This window comes from Accipiter gentilis, chromosome 5 (assembly GCF_929443795.1).
Source record: "Accipiter gentilis chromosome 5, bAccGen1.1, whole genome shotgun sequence".
Taxonomy (NCBI): Eukaryota; Metazoa; Chordata; class Aves; order Accipitriformes; family Accipitridae; genus Astur; species Astur gentilis.
Window position 1 is genome coordinate 24,191,660 of NC_064884.1, and position 20,169 is coordinate 24,211,828.

The 20,169-nt window shown below is 42.0% G+C and overlaps 2 protein-coding genes across 2 annotated transcripts in view; one reads left to right on the forward strand and one right to left on the reverse strand.

Annotated features, from left to right (window-relative positions):
* RPS12 (ribosomal protein S12) overlaps window positions 1–20,169 on the forward strand; it is a 511,578-nt gene that overhangs the window by 476,104 nt on the left and 15,305 nt on the right. The window lies entirely within an intron of this gene.
* On the reverse strand, window positions 550–18,563 carry SLC18B1 (solute carrier family 18 member B1). Its single transcript, XM_049801491.1, has 14 exons — window positions 18,444–18,563; window positions 17,815–17,954; window positions 16,619–16,714; window positions 14,852–14,925; window positions 14,253–14,400; window positions 11,236–11,392; window positions 9,616–9,752; window positions 7,808–7,909; window positions 6,735–6,826; window positions 5,480–5,575; window positions 4,603–4,677; window positions 3,068–3,161; window positions 2,921–2,967; window positions 550–1,361 (listed from the first exon to the last, which is right to left on the reverse strand). The coding sequence occupies exons 1-14, from the start codon at window positions 18,487–18,489 to the stop codon at window positions 1,289–1,291; spliced, it is 1,377 nt and encodes a 458-aa protein (XP_049657448.1). The 5' UTR covers window positions 18,490–18,563; the 3' UTR covers window positions 550–1,288.

Here is a 20,169-nt window from a genome sequence, read left to right on the forward strand (position 1 = left end):
ATAGGCTGAGGAGTGCAGTCCTGGTTTCAGTAAAGCCTAACGCCTGATATAAAACGAAAGGGAGCTATTGCCAGGATGTTCCCAGGGGAAGCCTGCCCTTTGGTACCGTGATGCTTCACAGTTCAGCTGGCTACCAGAAAGTTTTTCTTGCTAGTGCCTCAAAAAGGTCTCTGGCAGAGTAAGAAGTATTTCTCATGTAAATTCCAGTAGTTACTCACAAGAGAAACGGACTGGAAATTGCTAGGACTAGACCATTCTTCTTATTTATGGAAAAATGGCTACCATACAGGACCTCTTCTAGGACCCGGTTCTGGACTCAAGTACAAATTAAAAGACTTGCCGTGACCAAGGTCAAGAAGTCTAATGTGAGTTTCCCAGGCATGCCCTTGTCTCAGTTCCCCTCGCCCTTTCTGTGCTGAGCATCCGGGGGTGGGGGTGTCGGTGTGTGTTCCCTATTGCTGGAAAATAGTAGCCCTAGACTTTTGATAGATTTACTGTTGCAGAGGCAATTTGTACAAACATTCGAGATGGCATTTATTAGTAAAACAGATCTCACACACACACCAAGCTGAGTCTTTATATGTAATACAAACACACATATGTCTGTACATGTATGTATACACACACACAATGCCAAGACTTCTCCAGGAATGAAGATCAGTTAGTTCTGTGTGGAGATGCTAAGTCTTCTCTTCATTACCTTTGCCTCCCATTTTCAGGCACTTTCAAGATAATACAAGTGCTGGTAGACACAAAGTCTTTTAGACTCTTGTTGTCTAAGAAAACTCACAGACCTTAGGAAAAAAAGTTGCTTTATTGAAAACAATATTGTGCTTAATGCTTTGTCATTTCAAATTGTTTCAACATTTTATGTTATCAGTTAAAGTATTACAAGATAGTGAACTTTCTTTAAAAAAATACAGAAAATCATTGTAGCAAAATAGTAGCTTTACCCAAGAATAATGCACTGCAGGCTCAAGTATAGAAACCAGACATTTGAAAACACACCTCTTCACATGCAGTGGTGCACTGTATACGGAACACAATTAAACAGGGGGACATCTGAGTGTTACCCATCATTCCATCCAATCCACACGAGGACTTCCAAAAGAAAGGCAGTCAGTGTTTAGTGTTTCAAAACACTAATGCAGCTACAACTAAACCACAACTGGTTGTTCACTAAGGGATCATGTATCCCAGCTCCAGAATAATGAAACACTGTTAAGTCCACTCATCTCAACACTAGGTTAAACCACAATAGTAAACAGAGAATTGAAAGTATGTCTGGTTATGTTTCACTGCCCATCAGATGAGTTCTTTCTTCATTATTACGAGGAGGATTTTGCAGGCTGGAACTGGAACTGTTTGCACAAGGAAAAGACAGGAGGGAGGAAACAGGTTTAATATTTTTTAGATACTTCTGTGCAATACCACCATTATAGCAAAAAAGCCACACATTGTGTGGAAAGAGCTATGTGTATCACTGGATTTGGTTCCCCACTATTGCACAGAACCACTTACTACTGCTTTCACACCTATCATTTCATGGAATCACAGAATGCTTCGGGTTCAAAGGGCCCTTTAAAGGTCATCTAGTCCAACCCCCCTGGAATGAGCAGAGACATCTTCAACTACATCAGGTTGCTCAGATTCCAGTCCAACCTGACCTTGAATGTTTCCAGGGATGGGGCATCTACGACCTCTCTGCGCAACCTGTGCTAGTGCTTCACCACCCCCATCATAAAAAGTTTCTTTCTCATATCTAGTCTGAATCTACCCTCTTTCAGTTTAAAACCATCACCCCTTGCCTACTGCAACAGGTCCTACTAAAAAGTCTGTACCCATCTTTCTTATAAGCCCCCTTTCAGTACTGAAAATCCACAATAATGTCTCCCTGGAGCCTTCCCTTCTCCAGGTTGAACAAACCCAACTCTCTCAGCCTTTCCTCATAGGAGAGGTGTTCCATCCTTCCGATAATTTTTGTGTCCCCCCTCTGGACCCGCTCCAACAGGTCCATGTCTTTCCTGTGCTGAAGGCCTCAGAGCTGGATGCGGTTCTGCAGGTAGGGTCTCACCAGACTGGAGTAGAGGGGCAGAATCACCTCCCTCAACCTGCTGATCATGCTTCTTTTGATGCAGCCCAGGATATGGTCGGCTTTCTGGGCTGCAAACGCACATTGCCAGCTCATGTCCAGCTTTTCATCCACCAGTACCCCTAAGTCTTTCTCGGCAGGACTGCTCTCAATCCCTTCATCCCCCAGCCTGTACTGATGCCGGGGGTTGCCCTGACCCAGCTGCAAGACCTGGCACTTGGGCTTGCTGAACTTCATGAGGTTAACATGGGCCCACTTCTCAAGCTTGTCCAGGTCCCTCTGGATGGCACCCTGTCCCAAAGGCATGTCAACTGCACCACACAGCTTGGTGTGGTCTGCAAATTTGCCGAGGGTGCACTCAATCCTACTGTCTATGTCAATGGTGAAGATATTAACAGTACAGTACTGGTACAATAAACAGTACAGTACTGGTACAATAAAAAGTACCGGTCCCAACACAGACCCCTGAGGGACACCACTCATCACTGATCTCCATCTGGACCTTGAGCCGTTGAGCACTGCTCTCTGGATGCGACCATCCAGCCAATTCCAGCTCACAGACGCGCTCCTGGAGGAACTGTCAGTAGGGTTTGCTCCTTATTGCCACAGTCCTGATGTGTGTATAGAACTGGCATTGTCTATTTTAGGTCTCTATTTAGGTCAGTAGGGATTTAAGAAAGCATACAGACAAAGTATTTAAGCTATATTTTTACTGCTCATCTTGTCATTCATTATCAGGTTGGTAGTGAGGAAAAAATGGAAGCACAGCTTTCAAAGGTTTGCTTTATATGGCTGTAAGTAAAATAAAGAATGAATATCTCGGCATACCTTCTCCTTGTTGCCTCAATGATATAGAATATTCCAGTTGCAAGACCCTTTGAGGAAACAGTCAGTTACAATTGTAATAATAATAACCTTATGCAATAACTCATAATTGTAATAGATATAAAAAGCAAAAAATGTGTAATTACTTACACTTAACAGTGCCCATCCTCCTTGGATGGCTGAGGCCCATTCAAAACCCAGCTTTTCATTTAGAAGTCCTCCCAGAGTGGGACCTGCAAATGCCCTGCAACAAATCAAAATGAGGTATCAGCATCCCAAACAAAAAAGAGATCATATTCTCAGAGAACTTTTTTGTTGTGTTTTGTGGCCTCCCACCATTGATTCTCTCTCCTTTGTCAACAAAGAGATTGTCTTCCACAGACCTAACCCTCCTATAATCCACAATAAGTATTAATTCTTTGTTTGCCATGGGCCCAGTAAACCTGTCTAGTTACTTCCTCAGCTGGAAATAGGGTCCACACCAGAAAGCAGAATGCACTCTTTTCTGTATCTGGAATAGCTTAGAGGCCCCTTTAAGGACCATGTTCTAAGAAGGCACCTACACCAATCAATTCTATCATAAAAGAAATTTAAACTCTCATCCCGCAAAATGTAAACCTGCCAAACTTCAAGATGAAAGACTGGTGGATATAGGCAGGTGGGGAAGCACATTGTGACAGAAGTGGGCACTGCAAGGTTAAGCTGTATGTAACTGCCCTGCAGCTTCATGCCCATCTCAGAATGCCAGGAAAGGTTATGCAGCTGCTGTCATTTTATGAAACTTCTTACATGATACGGTCTCTTGCTACAGAAAGGGACAAAACTGTGTAAAACCAGAAAGACTTCCTGGAAGCAAGTCAACATAATAAACCCAAGTTTGATAACAGCATAAAACTGGGGTTTGGTATCTTTATACTATCTGTACTGAACCCTACGCCAAATAAACAGGACAGCTAGAACTTCAGTTAGCTTGGAAAAAATTGTGCAAATTTGTACCACTGAAACCCACCTGCAGCCACAGAGGACTACAAGGACAGATAAAAAAATTCCTGGAAGTGGCTTTCAATAGGGGGACTCTGTCACTTCCCACTGAGTGACAACTCTGAAGGGTCACTCAGCCAGTAGCACCTTTCACTCATTTCTGCGATGACCACTGGGTAATAAACACAGACACACTCTGCTAAGCTACGCAGGCACAGACCTTAAATAATGGCTGTGGTGGAAAGAGAAGATAAGATTCTACCCTAAGCTATTCCAGACAAAAGGAGGAAATGTAGAAAATGAAAGAGGAAGAACAGAATTAGTCAGGAGCAGATACCTTCTAGCTCGCTCCATGTGGGTGGACTTAACTTTGTAAAAAATTAGGGTCCACCTCTCTCTGTATTAAGCACTAAATATTTCAGTGACAACAAAAATGACAACACAGAAGTGCAAGCTAACATCCACTTAATCACTAGAGCTTTTTGATATGCAGGGCAATACATTTCAAGATGACAAGTTCAGAATCCATTCCCTTTTGGGGTAAAATGTCCACCAGGCATCTGTTTACCAAGAACCTTTTGAATCAAGGTCAACACAATGACTGCAATGCAAGACTTCTGGTTGTAACACAGCAGGCTTTCATGTGGTAATAGCATAGAACCACCAAACACTCATAGCTTACAAAAAGGTGACTGTATACCTACCCGAGGGACCACATGGCATTGAAAAGCCCAGACACCAGTCCCAGCAGACTCAGACCTTCTTCAAATCCATTCTCACTGCAGAAAGACAGACCAGTCAGAGTAGTACAATACATTACTGTGTCTCAGTCTATAGCCTTCTCCTATAGGGAGTTTTTCCCCTCCTTTTAATTTACACACAACATAAATACTTAACAAGCAGAAGCATACAGTGGAATCATGTCTGTTTACCCAGTACTTTCTTCTTTGCTGCCTCTCGGGAGGACTGCAGTGCTACTCCTCATCTCTGATGTCTTCCGAATAGATTCCTAACATCACACCATCACTCATTCCCCATGTTTCATACCACAAGTGTAAAACAGTGACAGGTGGTTTTTAAGAAGGGAAGACTTTGTTCCAAGAGGAACATACTAGTAAGAGTAAATCAAGACCCTTCCTAGGTCATTACTCCCAAGCCTTGAGTACATTGAGCAAGTATGACTCCTGTAGGTCCAGCTGTTAAAACCAACGCAGCCTGAAAATCCAGTGAAAACTGCTTGCTATTAATCATCCTCAGAAGCTGAAATAAATCCTATGTATATGAAATCAAACACAGGTCACCCCATGTCTGATGACACCCAAAGTCTGATGGACTTCAGTGTGTTCATAATACTCAGGTACACATTTACAAAATTACATTTGGAGTATAATGACTGGGGTGCTCATTCAGAAAACAATAAGACAAAAGACTAGTAGAAGCATTTAAGTGTTACTTGCTGCCTTTGTCTCAAAAACAAGGAAAAAAGCCACACCAAAACCCCACTTCATATTCACACCTGAAAATTAGTTGCAGTTTCCTACTGTCAGGAACATGAAAGATGTGTGGGACAGAGTTACTTACTATGCACAGTCCAGTATCTCTGGAAACACTGGGATAGCGCTCATGCCAAGGGAAAAGCCAATCAAAACCAGCACCAGCACAAACATCCACAGCTGACTGAAAAAGAGGCATTTAAAAGAAGTTAGCTGCTGAAGACTCTTTTCAAGTAAGGACCCCGTTTGTCTGAAGGCTGTTGTATCAGCTCTCCATGACTCATCAGAAAACTAGGTTTCTTGAAACCAAAAAGAACTCTACTTTAATTGAACACTAAGACTTGAAAAGTACAGTTCTATGCTTAAAAAAAGACTTTGTAAAAGAATTTGAAAATCCTGTGCTCAAATTAAGTATTTCCGTATAAAATGCAGTTCATTTTAAGAGAAGCACATAGAGAAGAGGTAGACGGATGCACTTAACTCACCAGTACCTATGTCCAAGCTCCAGACTTGGTTTGTTGCACAAGTGAAGGATTTTGCAGCTAAAATATTGTAGCCTAATACAATATAACCGAATAGACTTAGCTAAAGAAAAGAATGTTGAAGATTTTACTGGTTTCTTTTTCTCACCAGCTCAGATGTATGAACTCACCAGTTACAAATGTATGATCTTCTTTAAAAATTAGAAGTCTAGGAGGAAGGAGTTGACTAATTCTGCACATTAGCAAGCCTATCATCATCTTTAACAGAGTATGTAACCTAGGACAAATGGACTGTACAGCTGTTTTGTAAATGCAGCAGAGTGTTTTGCTGTGAATTAACTTGAGAGATATGCAATGCAGTGTTCAGGTGCAACTGACATTGTCTTTACTTAGCTAGCTGAAAACAAAGCTATAATCTGGCATTTTCCTCAGTAAGCTATATACAGAGAGAAGACAAATCAATACTGCTGCACAGCCATGCAAATGAAATAGAGAAAATTGAAAAATAAGACAGAAAGAGAACTTTGGTTTGCTGCACTGGAAATGCCACAGAATTGGGAGGAAAGGAAAATAAAAAGCAGCATTCTTCCCACCACACACATTAACATGAGCAAACACAGTTAACAGTAAAAAGGAAAGGAAAAGGATCTATTTTATGAAGCTGTAAAATCTCCATTTTCAGATGCTTCCACTGCTTCACATTCATAGTCTCACGTTAGAAGTTAAAAAAAAACTGTTTCATGGTCAGAAGTGCTAATTATAAACTTGTGGACATACATGACTATGGTCATAATGGCTATCACAAAAACATCACAAAAACATCACGTAAGGGGACAGGCATAAGAAGAGACAGTTCTGTACCTTTCAATGTGTAGTACAGGAGCAGGTCCTAACATGAAAAAGCACAGTGCTGTCATTAAGCCTCCAGATACCAGCAGCCACTTCCTGAGGTACTATGAAAGAAAAGGAAGAGGTATGTAATTTAAAGATGTGAATTTGTAATGTAACTCTTTCATCTTTTTTAATGCCCCTCTTCTAAATCTTCATCTCCTGAAAAGTATGGCTCCTGTAGAGACCATCATTACACACAAACTGGGAATTCACAATTTCTCTGCCAGTTCAGAACATCATCAAGAAACACTGAATTCATGTTTCTTCATGACCAATGCAATCACTGGCAGCAGCTGCTTAATACAGAGATTTCTTTAGGATAATGAGTAACAGTGTTTCTCTGTTAGCAAAGTATTTTAGGTCTTACTTTTCCTTAGTATAAGAAATATCATGTAGCATTGCATGTAATTCTCATGTACAAAGGCCATTATTAGTTTGTGTCAGGAAAAAACAGTATCAGAAAACTGGCAATGTCCTTCATGCACAGCACTGACAGTGTAGGTTCCCTTGATCAATTAGCAGTGGCTGTAAACCAGGCAGTTTTAAGTGTATTACTGTCAAAGTCTCTTTCTATGACGCAGTTAAGAGCTAGAGAACCATAGCCAGTCAATGAGCTGATCTAATTTGGATATTACACTTTTTAAAAGATAAAGTCAATACAGCTACCCAGAATATCTTCACTCCTCAAAAGCTGATAAAATTACATGTGGTCAAAAGCATGGATAACTGGGACATTTTCCCACTCTCCATTCCACATTGGCTAGAAATAGATTGTGTTTAGTCCACCAGAAAAGCTCAACACATTTCAACTACAGGTTACTTGTCCAACATCCTTTACTATTTTGGATGTTCTTGTACTACCTGGACCTTGCAAAAGAGACCTTCAAGATGGCAGTATTCAGTGCACATGCAAGGTCCTGAAAGACAGATCCCTTTACAGGACCAGGCCTACATCCATCACTTCAATAGGGAAAGTCCTTCAGCTTTAACTAAATGCACAGAGTGCTTTACTAACCCTGCACAAACAGCAGGGTAGTACTCACTGGCAGTTTGTCACTTAGGAGTCCAAGGAGGGGAGAAGACAGGGAGTAAGAGAGTGCCAACCCGAGGAATACCAAGCCCACGTAACCAGCTGGGAGTTTGAACTACAGAAAGGAAGACAAATAAAACAGAAAACAAAACATCAAACCATACATGCTACATTCATTAAAGGACAATCCAAGAATTATATTTTAGGTCAAAATACTGAAATACATGATTTTAAGTATTTTACTGATACCATACAGAGGTTTTTCAAGTATTTGAAGTCATCAGCAGAGCTCCAGTTTCCTTCCATTTCTAAGGATGGTGTGAAAACACCTGACACAACTGTACTCGGAGAAAGCCTAAATAATCTCAGGAGGAAACACTATGCTATGTCCCTGCACCAGCACACCTGATTCTAACATTAGTATCTGGCACATTTGAAACAGACAGTTCAGACACTGAAATCTAGATGGATTTAGTCTTTACCTCTCTAATCTTTCCACTTAGAAAAGCATAAATACTGTAGTCATCCACTGCTAATCAGTGCATCTTAAAAGTAAGTAGTGCTATAAAACACAGCTCTGGCTTTTCAACCAAAGGATGATTTTTATGAGAATGAGTAAGGGCTTTTTGCAAACACCCTGAGGTCCACACATTCCTAATGCAGAGTCACGTTTCTGTACTGAAACAAAACATGTAACAAATCAAAAGCATCCTAGTCTCTCAAATGAGTGCTTTAACTACCAGTTAGAAGGTATTCCAAGACGTTTCATGTGGCATGGACTACATAAATATTCACTATTTCCCTGCCATATGCAAGCACATGATAATAATTCTAATTTAGTGGTTGCAACACCTGCCAAGAAGGCTACAGCCCTTCCACAGCAAGTATCTGTTAGCACAGAGCAGATGGAAAGCAGAAGAGCCACATCAGTTTGCAATATTCTACAGTGGAATAACTACAGCTCCCTTCTGGGTGGTGGAAGACATACATTCACATCTCCAGTGATGTAAGATGTTAGCACCAAGTCTCCTTCACCCTGGATGAGTGTTCAAAGTACTGGACTAGAGAAACAACAAGTAAGAGCACAACCACCTGTGAAATGCTATTCCCTAGAACAACAATTAATTAATAAACCACTCAAAAAGCATTGCTTAATTTCACACAAGAACAGAATTTTAAACTGTTTACTTCAAATTCATTACATCAAACACCACGGGGAAAATAAATACATGAAGTAGGAAACAAATAAATAAATATTAACATAAATAAAAACTAAATAAATAAAACGGCATTTGCCTTTTTAATGAGTGAGTGAAGAAGTCAGCTAGCAGGCTATATCGTTGCAATCAGTTTAATTTTGGCATTGCTGTAAGAGAAGGAAGAGCTGAGACATCACGTCCCTGAAAACAAATGTCCACATCAAGAGATACAGCACTGTCAGTGACTGTTGCAATTTTACAGAATTTGCTTTCAGAAAGGAGGAAAAAGTCCCTTGTTTACAAAACCAGCTGCTATGCCCTGTTCAGAGAAGGTATGCTGCTGTTGAAAGCCAATTAACTGGAAAAAACACATTTTTAAAGGCCTGACATTTCCTCATTCTCAAAGCTACCGAGACCCAGCGGCAACAGATGGCATTCAAGGCAAACTGTGATTTCTCAGTACTATCGAAATCAAGTTATTTGGAAATCATATTATTAACAGTAAATTAAAGCAGCGTGGTTGGATAAGGCTTAATTCTGTTTAGGATATTTAAACCATATTTGTGACCAGTTATTTACTCTTTAGCAAGTCAAGACCTCCCTGCATGTTAAAAGGACCTACCTTCTTTAGGATAAATAGAGACATTGTGGGATCCAAAAAGCCCAAGCATGCACTTAGAGAAAATATAGTAAGACAGAGTAGTAAGACTTTCGGCAGAAGAATGAGCTTCCAAAAGGAGTCCTTGCTAGGGATTGAATCTGTTTCAAGAGAAAAGGAGGGGAAATTGCATTATTTTCAGCAGCATGAGCTCATGACTGATCTTCCTGCTTTAGAAAATAAATCAGTATTTCCCTTTGTCTAGTCCTATTACTTGTTATCTAACAAATGAAAGTCAATAGTAGACTATTGTGCACTACACTATTTTTATATTGAAAATCCAAATTTGATAGGTGAATAAAAGAAGAAAAGTACACAATTTAGATTCCAATACTGCAAATCCCCAACTTGAAAAGAACAGAAGCATGTACTATTCCCAATTATGTGAAAATACGGCCACTTCTCTGTTAGTCCTTATACAATGAAAATCTCATGGATACGTCCCAAATTAAAACAACACACACGCATGCATGAACTATTCATATCCAATCAGAGAATCATGCTTTGAAAGTAAAATAAGAAGATTGCTATTTATCAGTTGAGATCTGTCTAAATTTTTAAGCAACTAGTCATTCGGGTCTCCTACATGTACAATTTGTACTCCAGACAGGGAGCTTCTTTCAGATATCATGGTTAGATGTCATTTCTAAGGCAGGCTCCCTTTCTGATGCTGTTGGTGCTTTAATAGTTGAATGTGATCTCAAAGTTCATTAAACTAAAAGTTCATTCATTAGCATCCACCAGCTCAGAGCTAACATTTATTTAATGTAATTTCAAATTGGCTAGTAATATCATGACTCCGTACAAATTTCACTGCTCAGGGAGGTGGGGGGGAAGCCAGCAGTAGCATGGTTAACCACTCTAAGTTTCTTCTAAAATCCAATATATATGAAGTTATTCTCCAAGGTTTTCATATTTAAGAAGAAAACATATTTTTAAAAATGTATTTTAAAGTTACTGGTTTTTATTCTAGGAAAGACTAACAGCACTGTAACCTTGCAATTACAGTCTCGTGTGAAGAATTTTTAAGTTAACTTTCTGTCCAAGCAGGACCATCTAAAATTTAATGAAATTTATAAGACCTCCAGCACTTCAGTTTAACATTCTTTCATGTTAATCAGATCCTGCATCATTCAGTACAAATAAACCTTTTTTGTTCTCCCTGTAATTCTGTCTTTTTCCCCTCTGTTACCCCTCAAACACATCAAGTTCTCTTGTTTTAGGCAAAACCTATCTCCAGCTTTTCTTCAACTAGCTGCAATGACAAGCTGATACAATGAAGACACAACTGATCCTTGACAAGCCCTGAAGCTAAAGAGACAGAAGAAAACAAAAATTTATCTCAGTTTACTGCCACACAGAGTTCTTAGTGTTTGCAGAGATAGGTATTAAGTGTTGGATTCATTCCAGGCCATCTGCACACATTAATTTTAGTTCACATTAAAACACGGGCCTGATCAAGAATTCAGGTAGAGCTTTGCCCTCCGAGTTGTATCAGACCTCAGAAACCGGTATTTTTCTAAACCACAGTTATATACATGAGAAATTAAGGTGAGTGACAGAGACAGGAAGAAGGGTGCTTACCATATTGTGGTAATATGCACATATTCACAGGCACCAAGACCAGCACTACACATCCCAGTGTAATGAAAGGGACCTCATAACCAAATGATTGATACAAAAAGCCACCTAAAGGCGGGCCCAGCACCAGTCCGAGTCCTGTAAAAATTTCAAGGCTGCCCTAAAGGATAAAAAAGAAAGCAAGCAAAAAATGAATGCTGAGAAACTCTAGTATTTTGTAAAAGCAATCAAGTTTTCTGAGAAGCAGCACAACATAGTCAGGCTAGTGAAAAGAAAGAGGCACTGCATCACTAAGGGGGGTAATGGCTAGTAGAGACCTTCACAAAGTGGGATAGCAAAAGGAATTTCGCAGTTGTCTGCATGACAGCAATCACTTCCTTTGCTTCACTGTGGGGGAACCACCTGTACCGCAGCGTTAGCTACCCTGCCGTCACCTAACGCATCCCAGTCCTGAGGCAAGACAGATGCTCTGCTGATGGAAAGCACCTGCAGGACAACTTGGGCTGAAGTGATCATCTCTCCCACCTGCCGTTATGCTCCAGCCTGAGGGGGAGGACCCAAATAAGCCTACTTGGATGGGTTGTTATCTCATAGGATGAGGTACATGTGCTGAGTTAAAGCTTTCTCTCCATAACCAACTGTTTGTATTCACTGACTAGGGTTAGGAAATAACAGTGACATTGCAATAGGCATAACTCAGATTATTTTGGCTGTTATTTAAGAATTTGGCATCTTTTGTAAGATACTAATTTTCAAAAGGACAATAATACAATTACACTTTTATCTTGTGTTACAACACCAAAATCACCACTGTCAACATCTGCCTCGACACTTGACTAATCAGTTCTTAGACCACCCCCTTTTAACAAGTAACAGCTGGTGGTAATAACTGCTTACAGTTAAAGTTTCACTAACTTCTAGGACCCAGAAAGATAGTATAGAGATTCTTCCTCATCTTTAATTTTACTGATACAAGTCAGAGTGGTCAAGTGGCCCAAGAGTGGGCACAGTCAGCAACAGCCAAGTTCTTTACTCTAGGTCAGCTAGGGTCCTCGCCTTTTCCTTTCCTAGGAAAGGAAATAACTAATAACAGCACATGACTAGCAAATCCTCAAAATTAGTTTTAGATAGATTTGAGACTTTTTGGCAAACTTCAACACATGGAATGCCCACAAGTTAACATAACTGCCTCCAAATAATGCTTTTACTTGTGTTGCTCACCAACCATAAAAAACATTCATGATTGTTGAGACTTCAGTTCAAATCAGGCTGTACATCATTTAGCCCTTCTAAGTTAATGAATTATTGGGTGGGGGTGGGTGGAGCTGAGGCATTGCATTATCACAGATCAGGGGAGGATATGGTAAACCAGATGTTGTAAGAAAAGTGATATTGCTTATGTTCTGGAGTTCATAACTCCTCTGACAAAGGGATCATGTTGACAGATGCTGAACTTCCCACTTCAACAAGGCTGATGTGCCTACATTTAATAACTTCCCCATACATTCTGAGGGTACCCAACAGGTAAAAGGCAGGCTGAAAACTGATAACAAAAGTGTTAAGGAGAGGAAAAGTGCTTTTCAGTATCTAGTACTATCAAGAAGGGCAATGGAAAGCAAGGCTAAAAATCTCTCATCTATTCCTTCAGGCTTTATGATTTTACCATAGGATGCACCTTGCTTCACCTAATCAGCTCTTCCTCCTGCCTCTGCCACCACCATGAGCAGAGCCCACAGTAACAAGAACTCTCCATCATGCCCATTTAAGGACAGTGAGTCTACATGAATGAATTTGAAAAGCTTTTATTCTCATGCAGAACAAGATATTAGAATATATAATATGGCAAACAGACCAATATTTAAAAGTGACCTGTCTTCTGACAGCACCCTTCCTAGATTTTAAACAAAGGTAGCTAGCAAGCCACAGCTGTGTAGCATTTCTGATTGTGGTCTTGAGGTGACCTTCATCACCACATACCATTTTCAGCTATGCATCATGTTTATTGTGCTGCCACCACAGAATTTAATTTCTTTTTAAGTCAAGGTTATTTTACTTACCTATTTGAACTTCATTTTAAGGTTTGCAAACAGGAAACCTTAACTTTATTGACTGAATAAATCCAAAACATGATTATAATATATAACCTGCTTTCCAAAGAAACTGCCAGCTCCTGACTGCTGATACAATTTAGTAGTTTTCTGCTAGTTAGGAGGTCATATTTTTTATAAACATTTATTTATAGAGTAACTATACAGTTTAACAACAATATTAATAAAGGCATCAGCTTTTTGAATTCTATTAAATGTTCTGAAGGATGTTTTTAATACGTGTTCACTCATTAAAATTTAACCCAGTTATCTGTCAGTCTATATTTGACTTGAAACCAGAATTTATTGAAAAAGAGAAAGAAAAAGCAGCATTTTATTAAACACAAAGCTTTTTTTTTCCCTAACACCACAAAAACTGACTAAATAAGCATAATATCTCAGGTTGAAATGAATCATTGATGACCAGAAATAGTGCCCTCCAGATTTCAAGAAGTTCTCTCTCTCCTCTTCTAATCTGTTGATAAAAGTGATGTATGAGAAAAACGAAATCAAAATTGTTTCCAGTTTTGCATCTTTCACCCATATAAATTAACACTATTTGAACAAATTAATCAAATTTCTTGAATCAATCCACATGCATTCTTACCATCCATGTAGAAGTAGTCACTGAAAGCTGTATTAGTATTTTAATAGTCTGATTTCAACTGAAGAGATAACTATTGCCATCAATGCTCAGCTGTCTTCAAAACATAAGCAACTAATACATACTGCTTAATTTATATCTAACTGAAGTTATGCTAAGATCTAAACTTGTTCTAGGATTGTGATTCTAGACTACAAACAAACATTGCATGACAACTACAAATATTCCTGCACGTGAGACAGCACATTTTCTCCTCCTGGTTTTAGGCTGCCTACCAGCAATTCATCATATTGCGGGTACTCAGCTGTGACACTGGTTTTTGCACTTACCAGGACAGTAGCTATATTATTGGGAAATGCCTTCGCAAGGATTGAAAACGATGCTGTCATTGCTGCTGCAAAACCTATTGCATCCATTGCTCTTACTAACAAGCACAAACCGATGAACATTGGTCCACTTGGCACCTTGTCCAGCATTCTGATAAAAAACAAAACAAAACAAACCACCAAAACAGTAAATGGAGATCTCTCAGGATGCAACAAGTCATCTACTAAAGGCTCTGCAGCATCATTTCTTACTCATTAAAGGACACAGTTACAAGACACTCAATGCTTTCCACTGCCACATCTTTTTGAATCCCATCAGTGAAGTATTCAAACTCTACCAACTATTTCTGGCAGCTTTCTCCTTTTCCCCTTTCTCTGGTGGTGAAAAGAGCACAAAAAACCTAACCTGTGAAAAACTCCAGAAGTGTTCATTCTGCTTTACAAGGGATAGATAAAAAGTAAAGATGCAAAAAATTAGGCAACCTAACCAACACCTGAAAGATGTCCAAGAGTTTCCAGTTTTCTTTTGTGTCCATCTTTTCATATGGATGAAAACGATTAGAAGACAAATGCAACAAAACCAACCAACAAAAATTACTCACCCAAAAAGAATGGTCACACATCCCGAAACAAACATCCCTGCCACAAACATGAATTTTGCTCCAATATGTGTAAGCTGTAAATTAAATACCATTTTTACATGTTACTATTTCAAGTCTAGATCAAAAATCTTTCAAAGTAAGTTACTGTTAAGAAATCAAAACATACGGGCGCTTTATAGCGCATGTCACTAAAAGATCTGGAGACACTGCTCCTGCTGGTGTGCCTTCATGCAATACTGGACCTAAAAATATTCTAAACGGTTAAGTGACTTAACCCAGTTTTCAGAATGGTAAGACAATGGTGCAGTTAACTATTTCACACCACTACACTGCAGCTTCTGCAGAGCAGCAGTTTACAACAGCATTCCTCATTATAAACAAACAGAAAGTAATACATTCCCCCCTCCAGCACTGTCAGTGATGCCAAGTCAGCAATACCTGTCACGTTTATGGCTCAGCAGAGTCAATGGAAGCTGATTTTTAAAGCAAATTTGTCACAACCTTTAATAGCACAAAGCTTTGGTGTAGGAAGCATGGTAGCTTCAGGTTTCCCATTCATTACCAGCGAAAGGACCCCACCTTACTTCATTTCAGACTCCATCATCAGGGTGAAGGATGACAAGAGGCATGCCGTAAAGCTAACTCAATCCCGTAACAAAGTACACCCAAGCTTCTAATTCCACGCTGTAACCTCGCCTAAGGACTGCAGCTATTTTAGACTCTTTCCTTGTTTGGGCCTGGACAAAGTCCCTGAATTTCAGACATTATTACTAAAGCCCATATTTTGCCGAGTTTCACTGGAACCCTCAGGATTTCTGATTGCTGGACTATCCACCTCTGTTGGTGCTCGCTTCACCTGTCTGCAGTGAGGATGGAACGCTTGCTCACTCTCTCCCCTGCAAAGTCCTTGGTGAGGGTTGTGCCACAGTTGAATGCCATCACAGGCACCCAGATTGCACTTACCAGTGGCAGTTGTGTGACACCTTGATGAGCCACCTCACCACCAGAGAAAATCATTCACCATGAGGTCAGCAAAGAGACTGCCCAGCCAAAGAAAGAGAATACTGTGAAACTGGAGCAGCCCCAGCTTAGGGTATGATCCAGAGCAGCCCTAGCCAAAAATGCATAGACAGTGGTGCTCCAGCATATAAACAAACTGTTACATAATTTATTTGTAATTTCTCCAGCATGAGAAAATCCTGAATCTGTGGAAAAAGAGAAGTTGCAAGAACTGGAGACACTTATGTCGTATTACTGTATAATGAAGTGGAAGGGGAAACAGAGTTAAGCAACAGAGAGTCATAATAAGAGGAAATGCCAGAAAAATACAACATACCAGAAAAGAAGAAGGGGTGCAGCTAATTAAAGAAAAACAAAACAAAACAAACCACCTTAAGAACAGCACCAATGGCAAACAGAATATATAAGTAAGTGCAACAAAATGGGGAGTAGGGGGAAAGGAGGTAACAGAAAGGAGAATTGATCAGCAGGTTACTCTGAAGCAAACAGAACAGTTAACCAGAGAAACAAAACAGCTACATCTCTGCCACCCCATGCTACCCTCAAGAACTGGAGAAGAGTAATTTTTAAATTGTACTGACAAGACTTAGATCAGATTCAGACTGACTGGCCAGGCTCCAGTTACTGCAGACACAAGCCTGCAGGAGTGCTACTGAAGAGATAACTCTTTTCTCAGCTTTAGAGAACTGTCTTCATGTACGAACCCGTGTCATCACAGAAATAAGTTACAGCTTCAATTATACTTACATAATTTCCCAAGATCAAAGAAGTCCAGAAATTGACCAAAGCAAAACATCCAAAAATCAGGCCAACAACGGTGTTACTGGCACCTTTTTTTTCTGCCTGCAAAAAAAAGATCACAATTGTGTAAAGATGGAAGCAAATTCTTGAGGTGAATAACATTCACGCTTAGTTTTAATTCTCTATTAGTGCAGTTACAAAGCAATTTCCTTTCTCAAAGGCAGTAGGGGCTCATAAGATAACAACGCAGCAGTTTAAAGACATGTTGCACTTCTATTTAAGCTATATGTAATCCAGAGAAAAGCAACGTTCATTCCTCAATGAATGAAAACGCTGTGCTGTTTGCCAAACAGGTGACCAGACTCAATACAGGTGGCTTCAGCTGGTGCGCAATGGAGCTAACTATAAAGTTTTGATCCTTCACGTGGCAAGAGGGCAGTGAACAGAGATAACTTATCTTCATTGTATCATGCCTCCCCATAACAAGCACCAGGTAAATTTTTGACTTATCCAACTGGCAAAATACACTTAATTGGGTACAAGCACTACATTGGAATATTTAGAGCAAAAATAATCTTAACGTTTCCTCGATAATACCTGGGAACAACTTGGTCATGAAAGAAATGGACTTCTGCTGCAAAAGGCACCATGACCATTTTTGTTTTCATCCTATATTTAAACATTGCATTGACTCAACACAAGCAGAGATATTTATTTTTTTTTCCACCCCTCCAGGTCCTAGGTCAGGAAATTTAACGCAGTGAATGATGGCCCAGCATGAGTTAACAGTGAGACAGATATAAATAAAAAGTCATTGAGTGGCTAAGGCACTGAAACGCAAGTCAGGACACAGGCAGAGTTTTATCTCAGCTCTACTACCAGCTGCTGTGTAACACTGGGTAAAAACCTATTTCACTTCTCCAAGCATCCGTTTCAACTTTTATCTCATTTCATTAGTTTGCCGTTCCGTCTGCAACCACAGGGAAGATTAAATTAGTCCACGGACAGGATCCAGGTCACTGTTACATACGCTCTAAACTACTTTAGCCAGTATCAAGCTATCACTGCAAATTCCCGCAACTGAAAAGTCTAACTCGGAGCTTACACACAGCCATAAAGGTCCCACAGTGTTCAAGATCCTTTTAAAAGTTTCAACACGCAAAGCATAATCTAAAGAGTAGCTGGCTAAATTGTTTGTTTACCTCTGAAGGGAAAAAGGGTCCCAGGATTGAATAGCATATCATGGAACTGAAGTTTATAGAAGCTGTTGCAGCCATCGTAAAGAGCTGCTCTCTAGTAAGCCTTCTTGATTCCTCACCAAGCGTTTCTGGCACGCCATCCTCTTAAAACACAAAAGAAAAACGCGTACTATGACCCGGCAGGGGGAAACACAATCTGCAAATCAGGCCTGAAAATCAAAACCCGCACTGCACGTCTGCCCTCCCGGCTCCGGGGAATTAAACCGAGCCGTACCCCCTTCCTCCCCTCACGCCGGAGGGCAGCCTCGGCCGCAGGGGCAGCACGGTCCCCGGCGGTGCCAGCCTGCAGCCGCCCCCCGGCCCACCCCGCAAGGGCGCGGGCTGCCCGCAGAGGCTGCCCCGCCGCGCTCCCGGCCCGGCCCGGCGCCCCCCGGTGCGCCTGAGCGCACGCCCCGCGGGGACGGCCCCGGTACGCGGCGCCGCGGGCCTCGACCCCGCCGAGAAGCCGGCCCCCGTCCCCTGCGCGCCCGCTCCCTTTCCCAGCGCAGGCTCCGGCGCTGCGGAGCGGCCCTTCAGCCGCAGCCGTCCCCCGGGCACCGGCGGGGAAACGCCGGGCGCCCCTCGCCTCGCACCTGCGGCCTGCTCGCTCCCCGCGCCGTCCGCCGCCCGGCTGCCCATGGGGAAGGAGCGCCACGGCCGGAACGGCCGGCGCGGTGGGGCACGGCACGGCACGGCGCGGCGCGGCGCCGCTCCGGCTGGCAACGCACCGGGGCCAACGCCAGCCGCGGCCGCCGCCACTGAGCATGCTCGGCCTCCGGGGGCGGCCTGCCGCGCCCCGCGGCCCGCCGGCGGCTGCCGGCCGCCTGGGGCTCCCGGCGGCAGGCGGCGGGGGAGCCGCCGCGGGGCTGCCCGAGGGGGCGGCCGGGGATGCTGCGCCCAGCGGGGGGACTGGCAGCCCGGGCGGGGAGAGCGCCGAGAGCGCCGGCAGGCGCTGGGCTTCGGGCGGTCCGGTAACAACCTGCTGGCTTCCAGGGTCTGGCCGAGGGGAGCTGCTTACTTACGGGACCTGCTGAAACACGAAGCGCAGCCCGCGCTCTTGGGAGCGCGGCTTCGACAGGTTACAGGTGAAGGAAGCCGAGGAGGCAGCGGACAAAGCCGTCAGGGGAACGAGTGCGTACCTGCTGAATACAGCTATCGCTCGCCCGGACACCGGAAAGATGTTTCTGACAGGTAGAGCAAGAGACGGTATAGAAAAGCCTCACAACGGAAGTCTAAATCCCACCTGTATTAAAACAGGAGCCCAAAGAGCTTGTGAATATTGTGTTATGGTGACTGCTTGGGCCTGGGGGAGCTGGGGCCGGCGGCCCGAGCGGTACATCCCACCTGGTGCAGCGAAAAGAAGTTTAGACTGCTGGTAAAGGAGGGGTCAGCTCCTGGGACTCTGCCTTGCTACAGCTGACCTACCCGGCTGCTCTCCTGAAAACGTAGCCCCTTTGGCCCGGCTTCACTCTCTTAAGATTCCTCAGGGGTGGCTGGCAGTTACTGTAGGACTGCCCGTTTGCCTTGTAAGCACAAGCGTTCGTCTGGTTTTAAAAAAGCAGTAAGGTCTCTCTCTTCTGTACCAAAGGGAGATTCAGGATGGCTTCTTAGGACTGGTAGACCAAACAAGATCGATGATCACCTACACAGCCTCTAGCAAGTTACAGGGTTCATAAAACAGTAACAGAAGAGCTGAATGACAAAAGTTATCACAAGAATTAATAGCTATAAACTGGCCAGGAGCAAATTCAGGCTGCAGACGAGGAAGAGGTGATAAAATTAATCCATTTGGCACCAGTTTCTATCGGGAGGGGAGGAAAGTGAGGATGGAGATGAGGTATGAGCTGGGGACCTTTTACAAATTAATAAAAGACAGACCACCTATTGCTTGAAGAGAAAAAACAGTAATTACTTCTTGAAAGCACTGCTTTAACTAGGCCATCAGTATTCCATCTAGTCACCAGTTATAATATTAAGATGCATAATAAGGACATTTCAGAGCAAAGGTTGCCATGTACCTAACTTTAGAATCTCACAGTCCATGTGACAGGAAAAAGCAGAATTACTTTCTTATCACAAGATTAGGAAACTTAAAAACTATTTAGTAGCCACAAAGAACAACAGCCCCACATTCCTTCGCTGAAGCCTATTTTGACAATATATTGTGTGTGGCATATATGATGGCTGTGAAGTTGAAAAATCCCTAAGAACTACCTTGGTCTTTTCCTATCTGCTTCCAGAAAAAAAGACATAAACATAAATCCTTCTCATAGATACTGCCCCTTGAACAGCCTTACTCCCACCAAAAAAAGAGGAAGA